This window comes from Vulpes lagopus, chromosome 5 (assembly GCF_018345385.1).
Source record: "Vulpes lagopus strain Blue_001 chromosome 5, ASM1834538v1, whole genome shotgun sequence".
NCBI classification, from domain to species: domain Eukaryota; kingdom Metazoa; phylum Chordata; class Mammalia; order Carnivora; family Canidae; genus Vulpes; species Vulpes lagopus.
Window position 1 is genome coordinate 109013263 of NC_054828.1, and position 21947 is coordinate 109035209.

At 47.2% G+C, this 21947-nt stretch overlaps 1 protein-coding gene across 3 annotated transcripts in view; it reads left to right on the plus strand.

The window, feature by feature from the left end:
- Positions 1-21519, plus strand: part of XDH (xanthine dehydrogenase) — a 60361-nt gene extending 38842 nt beyond the window's left edge. For all 3 annotated transcript variants that reach the window (XM_041755364.1, XM_041755363.1, XM_041755365.1), the window contains exons 21-36: positions 135-259; positions 1036-1169; positions 1589-1676; positions 2817-2903; positions 6790-6981; positions 7176-7321; positions 8096-8177; positions 8723-8818; positions 10223-10351; positions 11014-11088; positions 12568-12620; positions 14350-14464; positions 15244-15309; positions 16928-17116; positions 18426-18599; positions 20213-21519. In XM_041755364.1, coding sequence (XP_041611298.1) covers positions 135-259; positions 1036-1169; positions 1589-1676; positions 2817-2903; positions 6790-6981; positions 7176-7321; positions 8096-8177; positions 8723-8818; positions 10223-10351; positions 11014-11088; positions 12568-12620; positions 14350-14464; positions 15244-15309; positions 16928-17116; positions 18426-18599; positions 20213-20263 — 1802 coding nt within the window. In that variant the 3' untranslated portion in view covers positions 20264-21519. The remainder of the gene's footprint in view (positions 1-134; positions 260-1035; positions 1170-1588; positions 1677-2816; positions 2904-6789; positions 6982-7175; positions 7322-8095; positions 8178-8722; positions 8819-10222; positions 10352-11013; positions 11089-12567; positions 12621-14349; positions 14465-15243; positions 15310-16927; positions 17117-18425; positions 18600-20212) is intronic.
- Positions 21520-21947: the final 428 nt, after the last annotated feature.

Sequence of the window (21947 nt, forward strand, 5' to 3'; positions counted from 1 at the left end):
ACAGCTCCCATGTGGTGCAGGGCTGCCAACTAGACCCCTTTTGGAATTATTTCCTACATGGTCCCTGGTACACGGTGGGTGTGCTCTCCTTCAGCAAACTTGGGATCAATGTGGGTGTCTTATTACCTCCCCAGGCGAAGTGTACATAGGTGGGCAAGAGCACTTCTACCTGGAGACTCACTGCACCATCGCCGTCCCGAAAGGTGAGGAAGGGGAGTTGGAGCTCTTTGCGTCTACACAGAACACCATGAAGACCCAGGTAGGTGTCCCGTGGGTCAGCTCCAGGGCCGGGGGAGGGCACTTGGGGAGTGTCTGGCAGAGCACGTGTGGCAGTGTGGGTTATGGGAAGAGGGTGATCTGGACTGGGGAGGAGGGGATTTGAGGGTCGTGGACCTGGAACCAGACCCTGTCAACCAACAAGCTGGTGTCACTGAGTTATTACCTTGCCTTCCTTGGTTTTCCTCATCTGCAAGATGGGCCTGGTAGGGTGTACTGATTAGGTGTTACTACTTGCATTGGGCCTGGTAAGTGTTGGCTTTTATCATTCCAGTGATATATGGTCTTGGTCAAGTCATATCGAATCTCTGGCTCCTCCTCTGTAAAACAAGGGTATGGGCTTAAGTGGTAGCCACAGAGACCACTACATTATTTGTGGCGGCTCAAATATTTCCTGTTTCTGTACTTCTGATAATGCGACAGTGGTGGGCAGCGTTTTGGGTGACTGATCCTCCCCTCACAACTCAACAGTTCCTGGCTAGATGGAATGAACTTTGGCTCTGAGAGTATGCTGTGGCCAGCCACTCCCCTCACTGGTTAAAGACAAGTGAATTCAGTCTGCAGTGACTAATGAGTGCTGGCTCCCAGAACCCTCAGCTCAAGGGCTGCCTGGGGAGGTGGTGGAGGCACTTCTGAAATCAAGGACAATCTCAATATCCACAGCAGTAATTAGGTTCATAGATGTCCGGCGGGACAGCTCAGGCCTGAAGTAAGTCCCAGTGATGCATTCAGGGCAAGTGATTTTTCTTTTGTCCACAGACCTTCGTGGCAAACATGTTGGGGGTTCCAATAAACCGGATTTTGGTCCGAGTGAAGAGAATGGGAGGAGGCTTTGGAGGGAAAGAGACCCGGAGCACCCTGGTGTCCACGGTAGTAGCCCTGGCTGCATACAAGTGAGTCCTCCCTGCCAGCTCCGGGGAAGGAGAATAAGGCTGCTGCTACTAGGAAGGCTTTCCAGATTTCCCCCTTCTAGAAGTAGATTCCCCCTGCTTTGCATTTTCACAGCCTTCTGTTTTTAGAACTCTTGACCATTGGGTTGAGGGTAACACCACCTGTTTCTTTGTGTTCCATGCATGGATCCATGTCTTGTCTCCCTTATCTGGCTGTGAGGGCCCCAAGGGCAAGGACGCATCTCATAGCCTTATAGTCCCTGGCTTGTCCAGCACGGTTCCTAGACAGCTAGAGGTGGAGCAGACCCGCTCCAGTGCCAGGTGGAAAGAGAAGTCTCCAGTGCTGTTTTCATCCCTGAGACTGACAGGACTGGGCTGTTGCAGAGGCTCCCAGTGTTCTAACCCTCTGATGCCTCCCTCAGGACTGGCCGCCCTGTGCGCTGCATGCTGGATCGTGATGAGGACATGCTGATAACTGGTGGCAGACATCCCTTCTTAGCCAAATACAAGGTTCTAGATGTTGGGAACTATGTTGGGGATGGGAGGGACAGTGCCATCTCATCAAGAAAGCTGGGGATGAAGATCTAAGGATCCTGGGATGTACTCTCAACATTTTTCGTGACTACCCGTAGAAGTTCAAGGAAGAAATAGTAACGAGAAAAATTCAAATCAGCCAACAGCAACATAGAGGGGTGATGCTGACCGGCCACCTCCCAAGGGATGTCCCAATGTGGCATTTATGCCTTTTGAGAATTTGCTCTGGTCCATCCTTGGTCTTTATCCAACTGTGAGAGATGTGTGACTTTTCAGCAGCCCTGGTAAATCCCTACAGAATGGCCTAATGTGAATGTATTCACTGCCTGATGTAAAAATCAGAATGACCGCTTAGTGCTTAGTGATTTTCAATGAGAAATAAAGCTGCCCAGGGCCTGTAGTGTGGGGTACCTGCTCCGCCAGACCACGGATGGCTGGTCACTGCCAGTTCCTCCGTGGGGTGGTCCCTTTTTGGGTCCCTGTCCCTCTAAACACAGTATAACCTGCTAGATCCCAGTCTGGGAGCCCATCTCTCCATGGGCTGGCCTTTAACATCTCCCCTTTGACCTGGTCTGATTTTGTTTCATGATTGAACTCTCCCAAAGGGATCATATTTTCCTTATTCTGAAATTCTTGAGTGCCCACAGAAAGTAACTAGGTCTTCTGAGTCCCAGTTCCTCACTTATGGGATGGCCTGGCCTTTAAAGGTTTGTTCTGATGGCTGCATAGGGTCAGGGATGTGAAAAATGTGAAAGCACATTCATGCTTGTGTGGGTGTAACTTGTCTGCCGGCCCAAAGCTGTGAGGGTCTCCAGTATCTTTCTCAGTTTCTCTGCCTGCCCTCCCCTCTCTGCTTCCTCACTCCCTCTCACAGAACCAGAAACCAGGAGGGAAGGAGGAGTGTGGGGAGAAGGTGTGTCCAGGATTGAGGAGCCATGGAACATCACTGGAGAGATGTTAGCTCCTCTCTGCTTCACCTGTTAAGCCCCAATGACCTTGTTTTCATGGTGTGATGTCTGGTTCTTTCTGCTTCCTCCAAGTAGCACAAGTGGGCAGGGATGACTAAGGGTTACCAGAGGAAGGGCACTGTTGAGAAACCCCTCCCCTTCTCATCAGGTTGGCTTCATGAAGACTGGGAAGGTGGTGGCTCTGGAGGTGGAGCACTACAGCAATGCTGGGAATACCCTGGATCTCTCCCAGAGTGTAAGTAGGGTGTGTCTCTGCCTCCCAGGGGCGGGTGGAGTAACTGGGAGGCCAGCCTGGCGCAGGCCACCCTCTGTTCCTGCCTGTTACCATTGTGGTAGCCTCCCTATTGGTCCTCACTTTTAGGTTCTCCACTCTTGGCTTACTTCTAAAGCACAAAGATAATCAAATTACTTTCTTGATTGGAAACTCTTCCTGCTTTTTCAAGATACTTTGTCAGGCAAGCAAATTAGTTATAAAACTTTATGCATACTATGGTGACAGTGCGTGTATGTGTATGTAAAATTAACATATACCTCTGTAATATATACATATGTATATATGTGTGTGTATATATATATACATGAAAAAAAAAATATATATATATATATGAAAATTCCAAAAGAACATACACCAAACAGTGATTGGGTAGGACAAAGGGGCACACTCACTGTCATTTCCTATTTAACACATTTTTGTGATGTTTGAATCCTAAGTAAGGAATTGAATTTCTTCTTTTTTTAGTTAACAGTTTCATTGAAGCATAGTTTACACACCATGAAATTCACCCATTTGAAGTACATAATTTAATCATTTTTAGTAAATTTAGAGTCCTGCAACTATTATCATGATCTATTTTTCAAACATTTCCATCATCCTAAAGAGATCTCTTATAGCAACTCCTGTTCTTACGTACCCTCTCCAGGCCCAGACACCCACCAGTCTATTTTCTGTGTTTATAGATCTTCTCTTATAGTTGATTCATATAAATAGACTCATATACTATGTAATCTTTTGTGTCTGGCATTTTTTCCTCAGAATAATGTTTTTAGGTTCATCCATGTTATGGTATGCATTAGTCCTTCATTCTTTTCTTTTGAGAATATTTCATCATATGGATAGACTATATTTTGTTTTCCATTCACCACTTGATGGAAATCTAATGGAAATCTGAGTTGTTTTCAGTGTTCAGCTTTTATGGATAATGCTACTGTGAACATTCTCCTATGAGTCTTATGTAGACATGAATTTTTGTTAATTTTAAGAATTAACAGTTACCTTTGTGGTACTGCTTTCTATAATTTTTTAAAATCTAAATTCTATAACCATACTAGTTACACACACATAGATTCTTCCTGTAAAAATAAGTCAAACATTTCAGGGAAAACAGAAGTTCCTATGAATCATATCCTCACCTCCTCTCCTCCCCCCACCAAGCCAGCCACTCCTCTTTGCTAAGGGTTAACTGGCTCAATTAGAAAACTTCACACTTGAAATTCAATTGGTCAACTTATAGTATTTAAATAAAAAAGAAAGAAAGAAAACTTCACACTTTAGATCTCTCAAAAACAGAAACACATTTAGCATTCTCAGCATTTGCAACACATGCCTCTTGGTGTTGTAGGAAAAATCAGGTTGAAAAAGACGCAGTGCTTGTCCCCAAAGATCTTAGAAGCTTTTAAATTCAATGCAGCAACCATTTACTGAGTGCCTTGGATGGCAACATAAAGAATATATGGCATTGTTTCTGCCCTCAGGAAGTTCATGGTGTGGTGGGGGGAGACAGATAATAAAAGACAAAATGAAATAGAAGTACAAGTTGATAGAGTGCTAAGGGAAAGCGAAAATGGAATTAATTGAGACATACTAAAAGCATCTAGGCTAAGACTGAAATAATCAAAGACAAAAAGCAACCTGTGGGAGAGAGAGACTACACAGTGAAGTAAACCAAACCCAAAAGCAAACAAACAAATAAAAGCTGCCACTGATCTCATCAGAGAGATGAGTTATTATACCTTCAAGAAGGAAGAGGATGCCATAAAAATGGAACAGTAGGAGAATAACAATGAACTCTGGTGAATTAAAACTCTGAAAGCAGGAAAGTTGGAAGAAACTTGAGCAAATCTCCCCAAGTAAAGAAAAAAAATATAGAAAAATAGTAGAGAAAATACAACAAAATTCAAGGACTTGTCCAGGAGATCCAAATACTCAAGGTTTCAGAGAGAAAGAATAGAAACAAGAGAGAGGAGGAAACTATCAAGAAATGACTCAGGAAATCCCCCCAAACGGATGGGCATACATTTCGAGATTAAAAGAGCCCATCCAATAACCAGCACAACAAAGAAAATAGATCTATGCTAAGTTACATCACCACAAACTTGAGAAATGTGGGGATAAAGAAGATTTTACAATATTCAGGAAGGAGAAAAACAGAACTATTTCCAAGAACTGGAGAGACATTGATTAGATTTGTCAATACTGGAGAGCTAGGATGTGCCAGTAAAATGCCTTCAGGGATTTTGCTGAGGGAAACTGGAAAACCTATTTCCAACCTAGAATCCTATATACAGCTGAATTATTAATCAAGGATGAGAGTTCAAGAAAAGCTTTTCGGGCATGCAAGTCTCAAAAATATTCTTTCTATATACTCTTTTCTTTTTTGTTGAGAAGATATTCGAGGATGTACTCCAATAAAATGAGAGTAGGAAATGGGAAGACATGGGTTTCAGGAAGGGGAGATTCAATGTAGAGAGGCAAAGAGAATCTGGGATAATGTGAGGGGAAGATCCCCAAGTGACAGCTGAACTGCCAGTTGAAATTGGAGTAGTCCAGAAGGCTGTAGAAACAATTTCTTCAAAAGATGAGGCTGCTGGAAGTCTAAAGTGTTCAAACATATTGAGAGCAGATTTCTAGCACTAGGGAAAACTTAAGTTGACTTAGTAATAATTGCATAGAAAACTAAGAAAATGAAAAAGTAAAGATAATTATCAGCTCCAGTGTGGTGGTGGGGGGATATTATCAAGAAAGAGAGAAGTTGGGGTGCCTGGGTGGCTCAATCAGTTAAACATCTGTCTTCAGCTCAAGTCATGATCCCAGGGTCCTGGGATCAACCCCCACATTGGGCTCCCTGCTCAGAGAAGAGTCTGCTTCTCCCTCTCCCTCTGCCTCTCCCCCCTGCTCATGCTCTGTCTCAAATAAATAAATAAATAAATAAATAAATAATAAATAAAATCTTAAAAAAAAAGAGAAGCAATCAAGTATAACTATGTGGTTTAGCTGTCAGTATGTTTACAGGATGATATCAAACTGACTGCTGATCAGATTAAAATATAATTATACAGGGAGGATGGGGGACAGGAAGTTGATGTGTTTTGGGGAAAAGGGGGTTAGGTGGGAATGAAATCCCCTTTTTTGTAACAATGTAAGAGTCTATAACTAAAAACATCGAGAAGTTTCAGTGTAAGACCTTATTTAGAGATATGAAAGTTAACATAAAGCGCTGATAAAGAATGAGCTATGGGAACTCTAAGTGGAGTAGAAGGAAGGAAAGTGGGAGCTGCTATTTTGCATAACACAACCTTGCAGAAGTATTTGACTCTTGAAACTGTTTACTATAAAACTCTGAGAATACAAAGTACTTTAAAATTAATCCATAAAATCACCTATTATTATTATTTTTTTAAGAGGCAAGGGTTTCCCCAGGGAGGAGCTGAATGAGGATGGTAGTTAGTAGGTGGGTAAGCTGAGGAGGGGCATATCAGGTAAGAGGAACATATAGTCAAAAAAGAGGATAAAGAAACATACAGGGGGAAGGTCGTAAGGAGTCTTGAATTCCATGCTGAAAGATATATGGACTTTACTCCAAAGAGAGTTAAGTGCCATCTTTAAGCAAGTGGTTGGCCTGAAATGACCTTATATTTTTGTTTGAGGCATAGGTTGGAGGGTGGAGAGACAGAGGCGGGGAGCCCAGTAAGGAGTCCTGTGCTGCAGCACCTGGGAAGAAGTAACATGGGCCCGAGGAGCCAACAGGGCTGGGAAAGACACAGAGGGTACAGCCCTTGAAATCCCTTTGTCGCCAATGAAATCTGCCCAGTTTTGTCTCCCATTTTGATTTCTTCTGCTCCAGATAATGGAACGAGCCCTATTCCACATGGACAACTGCTATAAAATACCCAATATCCGGGGCACTGGGAGGCTCTGCAAGACCAACCTGCCCTCCAACACGGCCTTCCGGGGCTTTGGGGGGCCCCAGGGGATGCTCATTGCTGAGTATTGGATGAGTGAAGTCGCGATGACCTGTGGGCTGCCTGCAGAGGAAGTAAGCCGGGAGTCTGGTGGCGCGGGTCAGAGTGGGTTAACCTATCTTGAGGGGATCGTGGCTTTGTGTCTTGGACATCTCCCATGGGGGCAGAGGAGAGGCAGGTGCTGTTGAGGGGGTCGGAAGCTAAACTTGGGGCTGTGCCCCCTTGTCCTTGTCACCAGCAAGTCTTGAGTGTTTCTCTCCTTGCAAAGGTGCGGAGGAAAAACCTGTATAAGGAAGGGGACCTGACACACTTCAACCAGAAGCTTGAGGGGTTCACCTTGTCCAGGTGCTGGGAGGAATGCCTAGCAAGCTCTCAGTATCACGCCCGGAAGAGTGAGGTTGACAAGTTCAATGAGTAAGCACCGGGAGGGGAGGAGTACGATGTCCTGGTGCTCTCTCGGGTCTCCTATTCTATAGCCTCTTTGCTGAACTCAGAATACCAGGCTAATAATTTAACAGGTAGCTCATGAAGATGCTGAGTTTTTTCCCCCTTTCGTAAGCGTCTCTTTAAGATACTGAAATGGTGTTGAGCCTGGGGGCAGATGGGCTTACAGCCTGCCCTCAGCATCACAGCTCATCAGTATGGTTTGTGTTTACACATCCATCCACCTTAGGGGCACATGGGTCCAGGACTCAGAGCCCCACAGGTATACACCTGCCTCTAACATGAGTCTCTAAATGTGATCTTGCCATCACTCCATCAACTTGGGCCTCAACTTCAAAGTGAGGATAGTTACACTCGCTCTGTTTCCTCACTGAGTTACCCAGGAAACCAAATAGAAAGCGCAGAGAAGGTGTTACCATGATCATCACTGAACCACAGTTTGTCCCTGGGACAGTTAGAGTCCAAGATCACCAGGGAACCCTGACCCCATCTAAACTCCACACTGGGGGAAGTGATGATACTTTCAAGTCCAGGAGTGGGCCCTGCTTCAACTGTACAGAAGGACTCAGAACCCAAATCCCACCTTTCTCATTTGGCTTACCCAACGTGAGGTATGATAAGTACTGTGTGGGCAGCTCCGAGGATGCCTTGTTCCAATTTTGCAAAGATGTTGTCTGAAACTATGTGTGGGCTGACACAAACGTGATGGAGAAGGTTCTATGAGAATCTTCCTTTTTTCTCCAGGGAGAATTATTGGAAGAAGAGAGGATTGTGTATAATTCCTACCAAGTTTGGAATAAGCTTCACTCTTTCTTTTCTGAATCAGGTAAATGCCTTGTGTAATTTTGCCCTCTCCACTGGGCTGGGGCCCCATTTCCCCTCTGTGTGCAGCATTGCAAGGGAAGGGCCACTGTCACTGGTAGCAGAGCTGCATGGAGGGGCTCTCTGCTGTTTAAATGAAGTTGAACTTGCATATCCCTGTTTGTCCAGAATGGCACAGGTTAATAAGGGCAGCATGGGACTCAGAGGTCTCAGATCAACCTCTACTTCTTACCCTTCTGGGTTATAGGGCTACAGATGCTACTCTGCCTTTCTGATCCTATTGCTTCATCCGTAGAGTGGACACAAAGACATTTGACCTCCTTCCCTCTGAGGATGAGAGGCACACCAAGAGAAATAGGAAAAATTTCTCCAGCTGTTGAGGGGCTACATCATTACATCACGAGATTTACACTGCTTTAGTTGTAGTGTAAGATTTCTATCCAGAACACTGCTGCTGGTTCTCTTTCTCCTGGGCCCTGGCACTGTTGGTCCCAAGCTTCAAGATGAGTTAGGATTTACTGAATTTTATGTATCCTTCTCTTCCCTTAGGCAGGAGCCCTGATTCATGTGTACACAGATGGCTCTGTGCTGCTGACCCATGGGGGCACTGAGATGGGCCAAGGCCTACACACCAAGATGGTCCAGGTGAGCAACCTGGAGGCTGGGAGCCCTCTCTGGGACCGAGGTGTCTGGGTCAGGGATGATGTGAGAAACCGAGCAGGAGCACAGAGAAGAAGCAAAAGCAGAAGCTGGCCTTAGCTCTGGTCCTGGCTCTGCTGCCCATTTACATGTGGCCTTTGGCAAGTCTTCTTTCCTCTTGGTGTCTATTTCCTAATCTGTGCAAAGGCGTTGGCTGGGTGGCCACTGAGGTCACTTCCGTTACCAACATTCTAGGGCTCTGTGATTGTGTTGGTTTGCAAGCTCCTGGGGAGCTTCCCAGGTATGATCTGAAACTGGCCTCTGTACTCAGAGGGCAGTGGGGAGACAGAAAAAAGAAGCCTGGGTTGGTGGACCACATTTTTTTTTTTAAGATTTTATTTATTTACTCATGAGGGACAGAGAGGCAGAGACACAGGCAGAGGGAGCCTGATGCAGGATTCAATCCCAGAACCCTGGGATCATGACCTGAGCCAAAGACAGATATTCAACTGCTGAGCCATGCAGGTGTCCCGTAGGTCACAGTTTTAATAAGCAAATGGAACTTACATAAGAGGCTTGCCTTGAGTGCTGACAAGATGGATGGATCCCTGCCCTTGCCCACTGAGTCTTAAAAGCATACATAGAGGCCTTTTTTTAAAAATTTTTATTTATTTATGATAGTCACAGAGAGAGAGAGAGGGGCAGAGACACAGGCAGAGGGAGAAGCAAGCGCCATGCACCGGGAGCCCGATGTGGGATTCGATCCCCGGTCTCCAGGATTGCGCCCTGGGCCAAAGGCAGGCGCCAAACCGCTGCACCACCCAGGCATCCTGAGAGAGGCCTTAATTGGGTTTAGTCAAGGTACTGTGCAGGTGTTCTCAACCCTACATCATCATCCTTGGAGGCCGTGTCCTTGGAGCAGCCTTTGGGAGCAGGAAAAGCAAGCAGAACCCACATTTCAAGGACAGGGAAGTGGTGAGCCTCTGATCCCCAAGTCCAGCTCATGGGTCAGCTGGTGGTCACATCTTCCGATGACCTTCCCCAACAGTGTCTAAGTGGGTATGTTGTGTCTGTAAAGGTAGTCAGCTTTCCCCACTCAGTGGAGCTAAGGTACTGGAACTGGATTAGAGTCCCTGCTTGGCTCACGGACTGGCCGAAAAGCCAAAGTTACCTTTAAAAAGTACTGTTAGTCACCATTAGGTTTATGAATTTTTGTTTTATCTGACAAAATCACTCCATGAAGTTCTGCTTCAGATTGAGACAGGTGAACATCGCAGTCTCAAAAGGATTATAGTTCATAAAATTATTTTGTTGCCTTTAACAGTAGCCCTGAATCTGTCCTGGGGGTAGAAGGCAGCCAAGTCCCATGCTAACCCCTCCCTGAGAGGGTGATGTTGTCTCTTTTCCCAGGTGGCCAGCAGAGCTCTGAAAATCCCTACCTCTAAGATTTACATCAGTGAGACAAGCACGAACACTGTGCCCAACACCTCTCCCACGGCCGCCTCCGTCAGCGCTGACATCAATGGACAGGCTGTCTATGTAAGGAGACTGGGCAGCCAGCAGAGCTGACGGCCAGCCGAGGGCTTTGGGCCCAGATGGCCTTCTGGGACAGGAGCTGGAAGGGTCCTTGTAGGCTCTTTGACTGTGACCATGCCTTTGGCTCTCTTACCCAGGAGAATGCTGTTCCTCCTGACACCAAGCTGAAAGAGAGGCCTAAGAGCCATAATGGCTTCCATCGAAGCCAAGAAGGATGAGTGTAGGAGGGGGAGGAAATTTGGAGGGTTACAAGAGGCATTCTGGAAAGACATCCTCCTCAGTGTTAGAACTGGTCACAAGACTATGGACTGAGGTTGGAATTCGACTTGGGAGGTGGCCAGGTCAGACCTGCTTGTTTCTCTTTTGAAGTGGGGGGATGTAATTAACAAAGGAGTTTGATGGGAAAAGTCACCTCTTTTGGGATCACTCAAATATTTCAGAGAATTGGGTGCTCTCCCAGCAAGGGCCAATGCTGGTTCCTTTGGCAGGGTCCTGTGGCTTCCACCCTGGCTCTCCATCATTCCAGAGAGGGTGGCAAGGCTATATGAGTGGCACCTTGGGCACAGCATTACTTGGAGGTAGCCTTGCCAAGGCCCTTGGGGTTTCACCTGGGCCAAGAAATGCAGAAGACTAATATGTCCACTATGTGGTGGATGTGTTTTTAGGAAGCTTGTCAGACCATCCTGAAAAGACTGGAGCCCTTCAAGAAAAAGAATCCTAGTGGCTCCTGGGAAGATTGGGTAAGTCTGAGGTGATCCAAGTTGCTTTTGGAAATGAGAGACCTTGAAGGCAGGCTCTCTGTCCCTGCTGCAGCAGGAATAGGGTCATGATCTAGTCACATAGGCAGAGAAGCTGTGGGGGGTCTGTAGGGTCTGGGGGGTCTTGTCACAGGCCAAGGAAATTCTCTACCTTGCTGGGCTACCTTCTCTGTGGTTTTCATAGTTGAGGGAAGACCCTTGAGAGAAAATTTTGATACAGGATCTTAACAGCCTTGTGGGAAATGGGGAATTGGTGTTCCTGAGCTTCAAAAGGTGAGCTGCCTCTGGCCTGGTTCCTCACTCCACTTGTCCTCAATCTTGATGAGCCTGGTTTTCTTCAAACCTCCTGCTGTCAGAAGGCTGCCCCTAACAGCACCTCCCCTTCTAGCTCTGGAGTCTGGGTCCATTGAGGCTCCATCCGTGAAGAAGTGGAGAGAAAGACATTACCCAGAGTTTGTATCATTCCTGTGGTTTTAGAAGTGACAGGCAAGCACTCGTAACAATGATTCCAGTTCTCTGGTTTCTGGTTTGGAGGCCGGTGTGTCAGGAACCCTTGTAGGGAAACCACAAGGTTGTCTCTCTCTGGTGGGAGGCTGCATCTCTTTGAACAAGCAGATATCTCTGTGGCAGCCTAGTTTTACCATCTCCCAGAGTTAGGGTAGGAAATGTGGGCACAGTGGTAACATACAGAGTGAGCCCACACGTGACCCAGTTGGAGAGTACAAGTTTCCCTCAATAGACTTAAAGAAAATAAGCCAGTTCTCTCAGACCTCCTCACTTACTGTGCCTCGTGTGACTGACCTTTCCTTCCCACGCTCGCAGATACTGCACATGTAAATACCACACGAATCTAGGTTGATTTTGGTAGTTTATATTTCAGCATGGGGACACAGAGAGGCAAGCTTGAGCTGATGGTTGAGGGTAGAAAAGGATTTGGGCAGATACAGTGGAGGAACTGCATGAATGACAGTGTAGAGGTGTGGGGACAGGGAAGGGCTGGGACGGAGTTGACAGCTGAGTTTGGCTGGCATGGCCATGATTGTGTGCAGCATGAAGCTGGAGAGAACACTGGGATCCTGAATGTCAGGCATGTGCTCTGGAGACAATGGGGAGTCATCAAAAGCTCTAGAGTAGGGGAGTGATGTGGGCAGTATGGCACGTTAGGACGCTCTTTGTGGTGGGCTGGGCTCCCCGGTGGGGTGGGGAGGCTAATAGAAGGTGAAGACCAGTTAAGAGGCTGCCCGAGGGCCCAGGCTTCCAGTGTGGGGACCTAGCCCAGGTGAGAGTACAGTGCGGTCATCTCATGCAATGATCGTGTGAGGCAAGCTGTGGAAGTGGGAGCCGAGCCACTGGTACAGTCAGCTTCCGGATGAGGAAGGCGAATTCATGAAATCTTAGTGCTGCATCAGGGATTCTGGAAACCATGCTAAGCCCTTCCTGTTGTCTGTCTCCTCTCTTCAGGTCATAGACGCCTACGAGAACACAGTGAGCTTGTCTGCGACTGGGTTTTACAGGTAAGTACAGAGCTGGTCTCACCACCTCACCATGTGTTGTCATCCTAACCTCTGAAGTCCTCTCAGCACCGAATGCTCTCAGCCTTTGGTCAGGAGAGAGAAGTTCCATCAAAACTCTTATCTCTTCAATGGACTTCTGCTAATTTCACTTTAAAGATGCCCTAAAATACCCAGCATCGCCGTCTGTGTGCCAAGGAAGCAAAAACGTGAGCCACCATATCAGAAGGCCTGTGTTCTAGTTCTGGTCTTGAAGTGTACTATTCTACTTGGGAGAAATCAGGGATTCTCTCTGGGCCTATTTCCTCATTAATAACATAGTGGGACCATCACCAGCCACCCCTCCCTTGGGGTTCTCCTAGAACCAGGGGTGTCTGGTGTGCAGTTACCATGTGTGTTACTCTGTACTATGCACTGGATTTCTTCATGGAGGCTTTCCCTTGAAAGGAGGACAGGAGGATTTAGAGCACGTGGTCTTGTTACAAAATGCAGAATTCAGGGGAGCTTAAAGTGAGATTTGGAAAAGAGCGTGTCCCTTCTGCTGCTTAGAAATTCAGTAGCAGCGTGAAGAGCTAGGGACCTTGCCCATGTGATTCAGAGGCTGTAAAAAGAACGTGATTATATTTACGATCACCCATAATGTTCTAGCTTTCTCTGGGAAGTTCACCTAGGATCCTTTCTTTCACAGATCAGTGGGTTTGGAGAAATAGTTCAATATGTATTTTAGGCCAAATAATGTTTTGCCAATGCTTCCCGGATTATGTGATACTCAACCTGCACCAACACACACAAGTACAGATTTTCTCAGATGTTCTTGTTTCACTTTCAGAGTTGATAAAACTGGGTAATATAAAAGAACACCCAAGCGAAGATGGTAAAATCAGAGATCCAAGAAGGTGGCGGGTTCTCCTGGGAGGAGACTTTTCCCTCAGCTCTGTGCTGGTTTTGTGTTTATGCAGATTCTGATCCCATCAGCTCACATTATTTCTGTGTCATGCATAGAAAAACATAGGTGTGGAGGACTACAAGTTCCAGGTGCTAGAATATGCACACACACACACGTATGACTCATGTGAAGTTGGAATTGTAGAAGAAACTCAGGATTGAAGAAGAACAAAGTATAAGAGAGCAGTTATCGATAACACTTTTGTCAGATCATTTCTTGAGACTGGGAAGGGGCCACTAGCCAAGAAGTAATGTAGGCCAGTGGTTAGAGATGTACCCAGGCTGGCATGGGATGCTGACCTCAGCTCTCACCTGGAGAAAGGTGAGCAGCCCAGGAGGCAACATGGGCAGGATCTCTGGTTCTGAGACCCTGAATTCTAGTTCCGCAGATCCTTTGGAATGTGTCCTTTGTGTCCTTTGTGAGCTTGGGCAAATGTGTCCCCTGTTTTTACCATGTCAAGGCCAGCACACTGATACTATATACCGCTCGGCTGCATAGAATGACGCACATAAGGTCCATGGGCAAAATTGAGCAGACGTGAAGCAGAATGCTCTAGAACACCTGGATTTCATTAACAGGTTCAAAATATTAAAAACACCTGGACTTTATAAAGAACAGCTGAATGAAAAAATAAACCCCTTGGAGTCTTAGGATTTTGTGGGTCAAGCTGCATGTGCACACGTGAGAGAGACAGAGAGAGAGAGAGAGAGAGAGAGAGGGAGAGATTGGGAATGGGGAGGGTGCTCATCTTAATACATCCGCTGTGTTTTCTTTTCTCTCCCCCAGGACACCCAACCTTGGCTACAGCTTTGAGACTAACTCGGGGAATCCCTTCCACTACTTCTCCTATGGGGTGGCTTGCTCTGAAGTGGAGATCGATTGCTTAACCGGGGATCACAAAGTAAGAAGTTTGTGAAGCCTTCGTACCAAGTTAGGGGAAAGAGGAGACACAAGTGAATTGCAAACGCCAAGAACCGATAGAGACACTTTCTGGCTGGGAAAATAATGTCTGACATCATAGCTGGAAAACTTCCTATAAAGGACCAGTAAGCAAATATTTGAGGCTTTCAGGGCCCCAAAGACTCTGTCTCAACTACTCTGCCCCTATCACTGTAGCAGGAAAACAGCCACAGACGTATGCAAATAAATGGGCACGGCTGTGTTTCCCTACGATGTGGTTTGTGCACACTGACTGTAAATTTCATATAATTTTCATGTGTCACCACATTCCTTTTATTTTTGTCAGTCATTTCAAAATGCAAACACCATTATTAGCACATAGGTCCTACAAAAACGGGGCTCAGGCTGGAATCAGCCCTTGGAACATAGCTTGTTACCTCCTTTCTTACACGGTCTACCCAGACACAGGCTCAGAGTCCAGGGACCTGGGAACCAACCTTCCCAATCATCCGTGGATGTGTGCGAAGTGACCTCTGATAATCAGGAAGGCCTAGCCTCTGCCATCCCCTGCCTAGCTGCCCCAACCTCACGCCTCAGCATTGATGATGCCAGTGCCAGCTGGCAGGGCTTTCAACACCCTGCTGGAGCATGCCTGGGGCACTCTGCTTCTGAAAGTGCTATTTGCATTGACACAATAATATAAGGGTCACCGACACCCATCTATCATCCCACACATTCCTTTCTTCTCACACTGCTTTTTATTTTCCCCACCTACTGTAGAACCTCCGTACCGACATTGTCATGGATGTTGGTTCCAGTCTGAACCCTGCCATTGATATTGGACAGGTAAGGCTCATGGGTGACTAGGGTAGTGATGGACTTGGCCACAAGTATGTCCCTTTCTTTCCCAGGGTCACCAGCCAATGCATTTTGTCCAATGTCATCTTAAAGCAGGTCTGAACAACATGGTACCATGTGAGTCTCCCTCAGCAGGAGTTAGATAGAGGGGAGCATCCCCAACTCTCAAGGCAGAAGACACATTAACGTAGATTCTGGAAAGGTCACTCATGACCTCAGAGAACAAGCTGATGAATGGTGAAGACACTGGGTGTACACACACCCCCACACACCCAAAAGCGCATACAGATTGAGAAGGGGCACCCTGTGGAATGGAGATTGAGTTTGGGATTGGTGTGTAGGCAGTGGCATCTGCGTCTAAAGGACTTTCTCCCTCCTCCTTTTTCTTCCACCAGGACGCATTTTGTCCTCTAGGAAGTAAAAGTTGTCAAGCATGGAACGCTGGGGGTCACTAGGGCAAAAGACATGGGTTCAAGCAAGAGGAACACAGGGATGGCTTGAAGAAAATCACTTTTGGAAAATATGGGAGTGTTGGGTAGGATTGGTGGAACAGGAGACAGAGGTGGGCACCAAGAACTGAAGTACTGAGCTCTGGTAGAAAACAGCAGGTGTATTTCTCAAAAATGGACAATTAGTGAGTATGCAGAACGTAGTCCTTAGTCACTGTGTGCCTTACCAATTCCCTGAACAACCATTGGAGGAGCGCCGCCTAGAGACAAGCACTGCGCCGGTGCCTCAGACAGAGATGATGGCACCTGGTCCTGAGAACACACTTGTTGGGCAGTGGGGCACCCGGGGTCCATGGTGAGCAGGGAGGCTGGGGAAATGGCAGTGGAGCGTGGGCCGGTGGAGCGTGGCAGGTGCCCTGTGTGGGGGGCGCTCCTACTCCCAGGGGGCAGGCAGGGCTGGGAGTTCTAAAAACCTGAATCTGCTATCCAAGAAATCCCTCCTGTCTCATGCGGCTGCTTGCGAGTGCGTGGTCCCAGTTAGCACACAGGAGGTGCGTGGGCCCCCGAGGGACACTCAGCCACCGTTAGCCTGGGAGCCTGCTTCTCAGCTCGGAGCTGCCGTTTCTCTAGTGGCAACATGGAGCGAACATCTCCACCTGCTGCAGCTGCTTTTTTTTTTTTTTTTTTTTTTTTTTAGATTTTATTTATTTATGAGAGAGAGAGACAGACAGACAGACAGACAGACAGGCAGAGGGAAAAGCGGGCTCCATGCAGGGAGCCCGATGTGGGACTCGACCCTGGGTCTCCAGGATCACACCCTGGGCCAAAGACAGCACTAAACCTCTGAGCCACCTGGGCTGCCCTGCAGCAGCTTTTAATGAAAAATTATGCCTACCATGGTGTGACCCTTCTGGAATTGCTGACGAGTTCTAAATCTAACCTTCAGTGTTAATGCCTTTGCTCTGCCTATACCAATGCCTGGTGAAGGCCCAGATAGATGATCCCAGGCTGGGCAGGAGCCAGGTAGGCTGGGGAGGGCTGTTTTCAGCTTCTTTCCAGGTCCACACCAGGTGAGGCCTGGTGCCCGATGTGGGAAGCAGTGTCTGTCCTTGGGGAGGGGGAAAGCAGAGTGACCATGGTCTCTGTCTGCCCCACAGGTGGAAGGAGCATTTGTGCAGGGCCTCGGCCTCTTCACCCTGGAGGAGCTGCACTACTCCCCAGAGGGGAGCCTGCAGACCCGTGGACCCAGCACCTATAAGATCCCTGCGTTTGGCAACATCCCCACTGAGTTCAGAGTGTCCCTGCTCCGCGACTGCCCCAACAAGAAGGCCATCTATGCGTCCAAGGTACCGCTGCCCTAGTCTGTGCTGCCGCCTGGTCTGCACTGTGGGAGGCTCCAGGTGCTAAGGAGTGGCTCCAGCCACCCACCGTGGGTCTGCAGGGGGTTCATCTGGAAGGACAAGAGGGCTTGCTTGACACTGGTTTTGGTGAGGATGGCAGAGGGGTAGGCAGTCCCCGCCTGAGAACAAGAAAACTGGGATGACACCACCTGTGTGTGGTCAAAGCTATCCCCTTGGGGGCACTCAGAGGAATTCCTTAATCCAATCCTGACTTACATCGGGGTCTCAGGTGGGCATCTTGATGCTTGATCCTAAAGATGATCCCGTGGATACACCTCCTCCTTGAGTTCCCACGAGAATAGCCCCCATTCATGGCAGATGAGACAATATCTCGGGGTAAACTCTTTGCTTTCTTCAGAGGCTGATACCTGACCTTAAACTTGATCTGTATGCCTGAAGCATTATAGCCGTCCTCTATTTCCTCGCTGTCCCCAACAAGTATGAAAAAATGGTGAATATCAAGTAAGCTGACTGATATAGTCCTAGATCTAAGAAGGAAGACAGGCGACCACTTGTGATCAGTGAAACAGACCCATTTACTCATCTCATGGTTTACTTTACTGTGGTTGGGTCTAGACACTCTGTGATCCTTGCCATCAACTCTCACGCTTTAGCGTGCCTCGGGATCACCGCGGACTCATGATAAAAATGCAGTTCTGGGGGGCCCATCCCTAGAAATTTGGATCCAGTAGGTCTGGAATAAAATACACATTTTTTTTAAACAAGTGTCCCTAGTGATTTTGATACAGGCAGTTTCTGATCTGTGCTTTGGGGGACAAAACCACCTCTGCTGGAAAATGTTTAATTCCTGCTTGTCATGATGCCTATATTCTAGACGATGCTATAAGTGTAATTATGGTGCTTGTAAATATTATTATGGTACCCGTAAATGTTGTTGTCAGAGTGGCAGCAAGATGACTCCTCTAGCCTTGTAACTGTGAGGAAAGGGTCAAAATTCATGTCAGACATTTTTGTCCATTAAATATAATTATTTAATACAGCTGGTAATGGTGCATTTTATTTGCATGGTGTCATCACAGAAAATCACGGAGTGAGAGTTAAAAGAACTATGCCAATGAGGTTCGACCATTTAGTAGGTTGATGTTCTCAGTCCCTGAAGAACTTTGAGCACCCTCCCAGCCTTACTGGGTACAGCCCACTGGTGGCAGCTGGGGTTCCCAGCAGCACCAGCCCTGCAGGTGTGGGGGCTGGGGTCCCTTTGCCTGATTCCCTGTCCTGTGCTCTGTCCACACAGGCCGTTGGGGAGCCGCCCCTCTTCCTGGCAGCCTCTGTCTTCTTTGCCATCAAGGACGCCATCCGTGCAGCTCGTGCTAGGAACTCAGATTGTAAAACGAAGCTTTTCCGGCTAGACAGTCCTGCAACCCCAGAAAAGATCCGCAATGCCTGCGTGGACGAGTTCACCACACTGGTATGAGGCCCCTCGAGCACCCTCTCCATCTGGGGGAGGCCGGGGCAGAGGTCTGAGCATGGCAGAGAGGGCAGGGAAATACCAGGCTCTCTCCACTGTGCAGCCTTGGGTCCATGCTGCCTTCCTCCTGCCATTGAGGCACTCCCTCCAACTTGCTAGAAAACAGCAAGAAATCCCCTTCAAGCTGCAGCTTATAGCTGGGTCTTCTTAGAGGGAAGCTGGCTCTTTGGTGCATAGCTATTATCCCAGATTTCATTGTTTTCCATGAAGATGAGGATGATGGATAGAAGCCCCCAAGAATTTTATCTTTAGTGTCCATCACTGGCAGGTTTGAGACTGGTCTTTGTGAAAGTCACAGTGTGAGTTCTATGGAGACAGAAACCGAAAGAGAGTTAATTAATCAATTAGATGAACCACATTTGTTCTGTGATTGCTATGTGCCGTGCTGCTACTGGCACACGTGGGTCCCATGAAGACTTGGAAGTCTTTCAGGAAACCAGATGATCGTATTATAGGATAACTGGTTACTACCTCAGTGTACGTAGCAGAATGTAGCAGGGATTCCGTGGTCCTTGGTATCATTGTGGGAAGTCCCTATAAGATGCTTGTAGTGGACAATGCCTGGCAAAAGAAGACCATGGAAGGACAGTTTCCTCCACTGTTGCCTCTGAGTTGAGCTGAACTGGGCACTGCGCACATAGACTCTCCCGCTGTCTTTGCAATAGCAGCAGCCTCTGTTGAGTTAGAAGAACTGGGTTCTTCCTGATAACCCAAGTTGGATCTCCTCTTAGGTATTTGATAGGAGATTTGATAGGCCTTTGGGGGTTTGGGTTTAGAGGTGAAATGGGTACTCATGGACCCATGTACAGGGAGGGTACAGGAGAACCTCTAGAGCAGGCATATCTGCCATCCCAGGCCTCAGCACTGAGGTTGAGGGAGGCCGATGGGTCCCTAAGTTGGCTACCCTCATCTGCCAATAGCTTTAGCTATGGGGTAAGAACCCCCAGACTATGCGTGGAGCTTCCAGGCAGTGAGGATGCTCGAGGTCTGCAGCAGCTTTCCCACAGCCCAGAACCTTCCAACATGGCCACAATGCTGACAGTTCCCCAAACTCCATTCCCTGGGAGGTGAGGTGCTACATGGCTCCCCATAAACTTACACAGGTTGCAGATTAGCTCCTTGCAAATGGTCCAATGCAGAACTCACTGATTTAAAGAGACCTTCTTGGTCTCCAGACCTAAAGCACAGATTCTCATCCAAGCCCTTTTGCTCTGTTACAACACACCAGTGATTTAAAATCCCTGCAGTTGGTTTGCGTAAGTAGCTGATTCTATGAACCAATCATGCTTTTAAGGACTGAGTACCATCCCTGTATCTTCAGAGCCCACTAGAGTGTCTACCACATGGAAAGTGCTGATCAAAAATAAATGAATGACTATGAAATTAAAGGGTCCTGCCCTGGGGGGAGCTCCCAACAGCCGAGACTACAGAGGAGCGTTTGATCTTGGAATGGTGGTTGGCAGTTGGTGGGAGGTGGCATGTGCATCAGAGGGGGCAACATGTCCTGTGCTGCGGGAAGACCCTGGCACTGAGTTTTTGCTGTTCCTTCCTAGTGTGTCACTGGCATACCAGAAAACTGTAAGCCCTGGTCGGTGAGGGTCTGAAGAGAAAGCCCCCAGCAGAGTCTTCTTATGCTACATCGGAGCTTCCACGGAGCATGGAACCCACCCTGCAGAGCATGAGTCTATACAAGTTGTGGGATGATGATGCTTGATTCATCAGATTGGTGTTTGGAAGAATACCGAATGCGTTGGAAGATTTTGATCACAAATATGATTTGCAAACTTAACGATAAGGAAATTCAGAACTGTCAGGCCCATGTGGCTAATAGGCAATTAGAATCTTTTTATGTCTGTTTTAATCATGTTTTTGAAATAGGTTTAAGAAGTTCTTGTGCTATGTCCCAACTCACAGGACAGGCTGTAGAACCTCAGGTTCAAAGAGGATGCCCACAAACCTCCGGAAGCTTAAATTCTAAATCCGTGTGCCTGTTTCAGAAAGCCTTTCCTTCAAACCAATGAATGTCATAATATAACCTCAAATCCATACTCAAATTTGCAGCGGGACAGTGGGGTGAGATTCAGACCTCTACCCAGCACTGGGTCATTGAGGAAAATAAACAATGAAACAAATTCAAGGTTAATTGAATCTGATCATGTTAAGTGGCAGAAAGTAAATTATTCCACATCATCAAAAGCCAACCAACCCAATTATTGAGCACCTACAACGTGCTCGGTTTCTTTCTCTTCCCCTTTGTGCATTAAAAAAAAAAAATCAGGTTGAAAAATCTTCATTTGAAGCCACAATAATTTCCATTTAGAAATCATGCTACAAAAATCAAGATGAGCCAGAGGAATCATAGTCAAGGAGCCTGGGTTCTCATCTCAGCTGTGTCTCTATCTGCGTGACCTTGGTCTGTCACTTCTCTTTTCTGTGCTTTATTTTACTGCAGGATGAAAGGATTGGACTGGAATAATCTCTAAGGCCTTCTCCAGCTCTAAAAGTCTATAAATATATGACCTGAAAACTCCAGTTATATAAGGGATCTGCAGCTATCAGAGACTTGGCTCCCTTACTGTGATGTGATATCTGGGCTTAGTGAATCCTGCTTAGATTCTCCCAAGTTCCTGAGGTTGGTAAAGAGAACAGGAGAGGAGGAAACATCCCTCTAGCTGCTCCAACCGGTGACTTCATCGCTGTGTGGTGTGGGGTGGGTGATGTGTCAGTCATGTGCCTTCACTGCTTCAAACACCCAGCTTTCTGCCAGATGGGGCCGTGGTTCTGACCGTGGAAGGAGAATGGTGGAAGCTATGCACTTGAGCCTGGTGCTTGATGCCACTAATAAATTAAATGGTCAGCTTGTTGGCCTATGAGAAATGCTTATTAATCATCATAATCCCCCCCAATGCTAATATCTGCCATGTCTTAGCCAGCCTTCATTTCTAGAGAACACATACACCAAACACACACACACACACACACACACACACACACACACGCACTCTTTTGGTAGGGGAGGGACAGAGGGAGAGGGAGAAAGATGGTAAGCAGTCTCCACACCCAGCACAGAGCCCTAAATGGGGCTTGATCTCACAACCCTGAGATCATGACCTGAGCCCAAATCAAGAGTTGATGCTTAACCAACTGAGCCACCAGGCCCCACCCCCACTTTCTTACAAAATTCCCTTCCTTACAGTATTCTAGATACGCCAGCTGTTTTATAGCACATTAAGAGTAAAGGACATTAGAAATTGAACTGATATTTACATGGAGATCCTTGCACGTCCA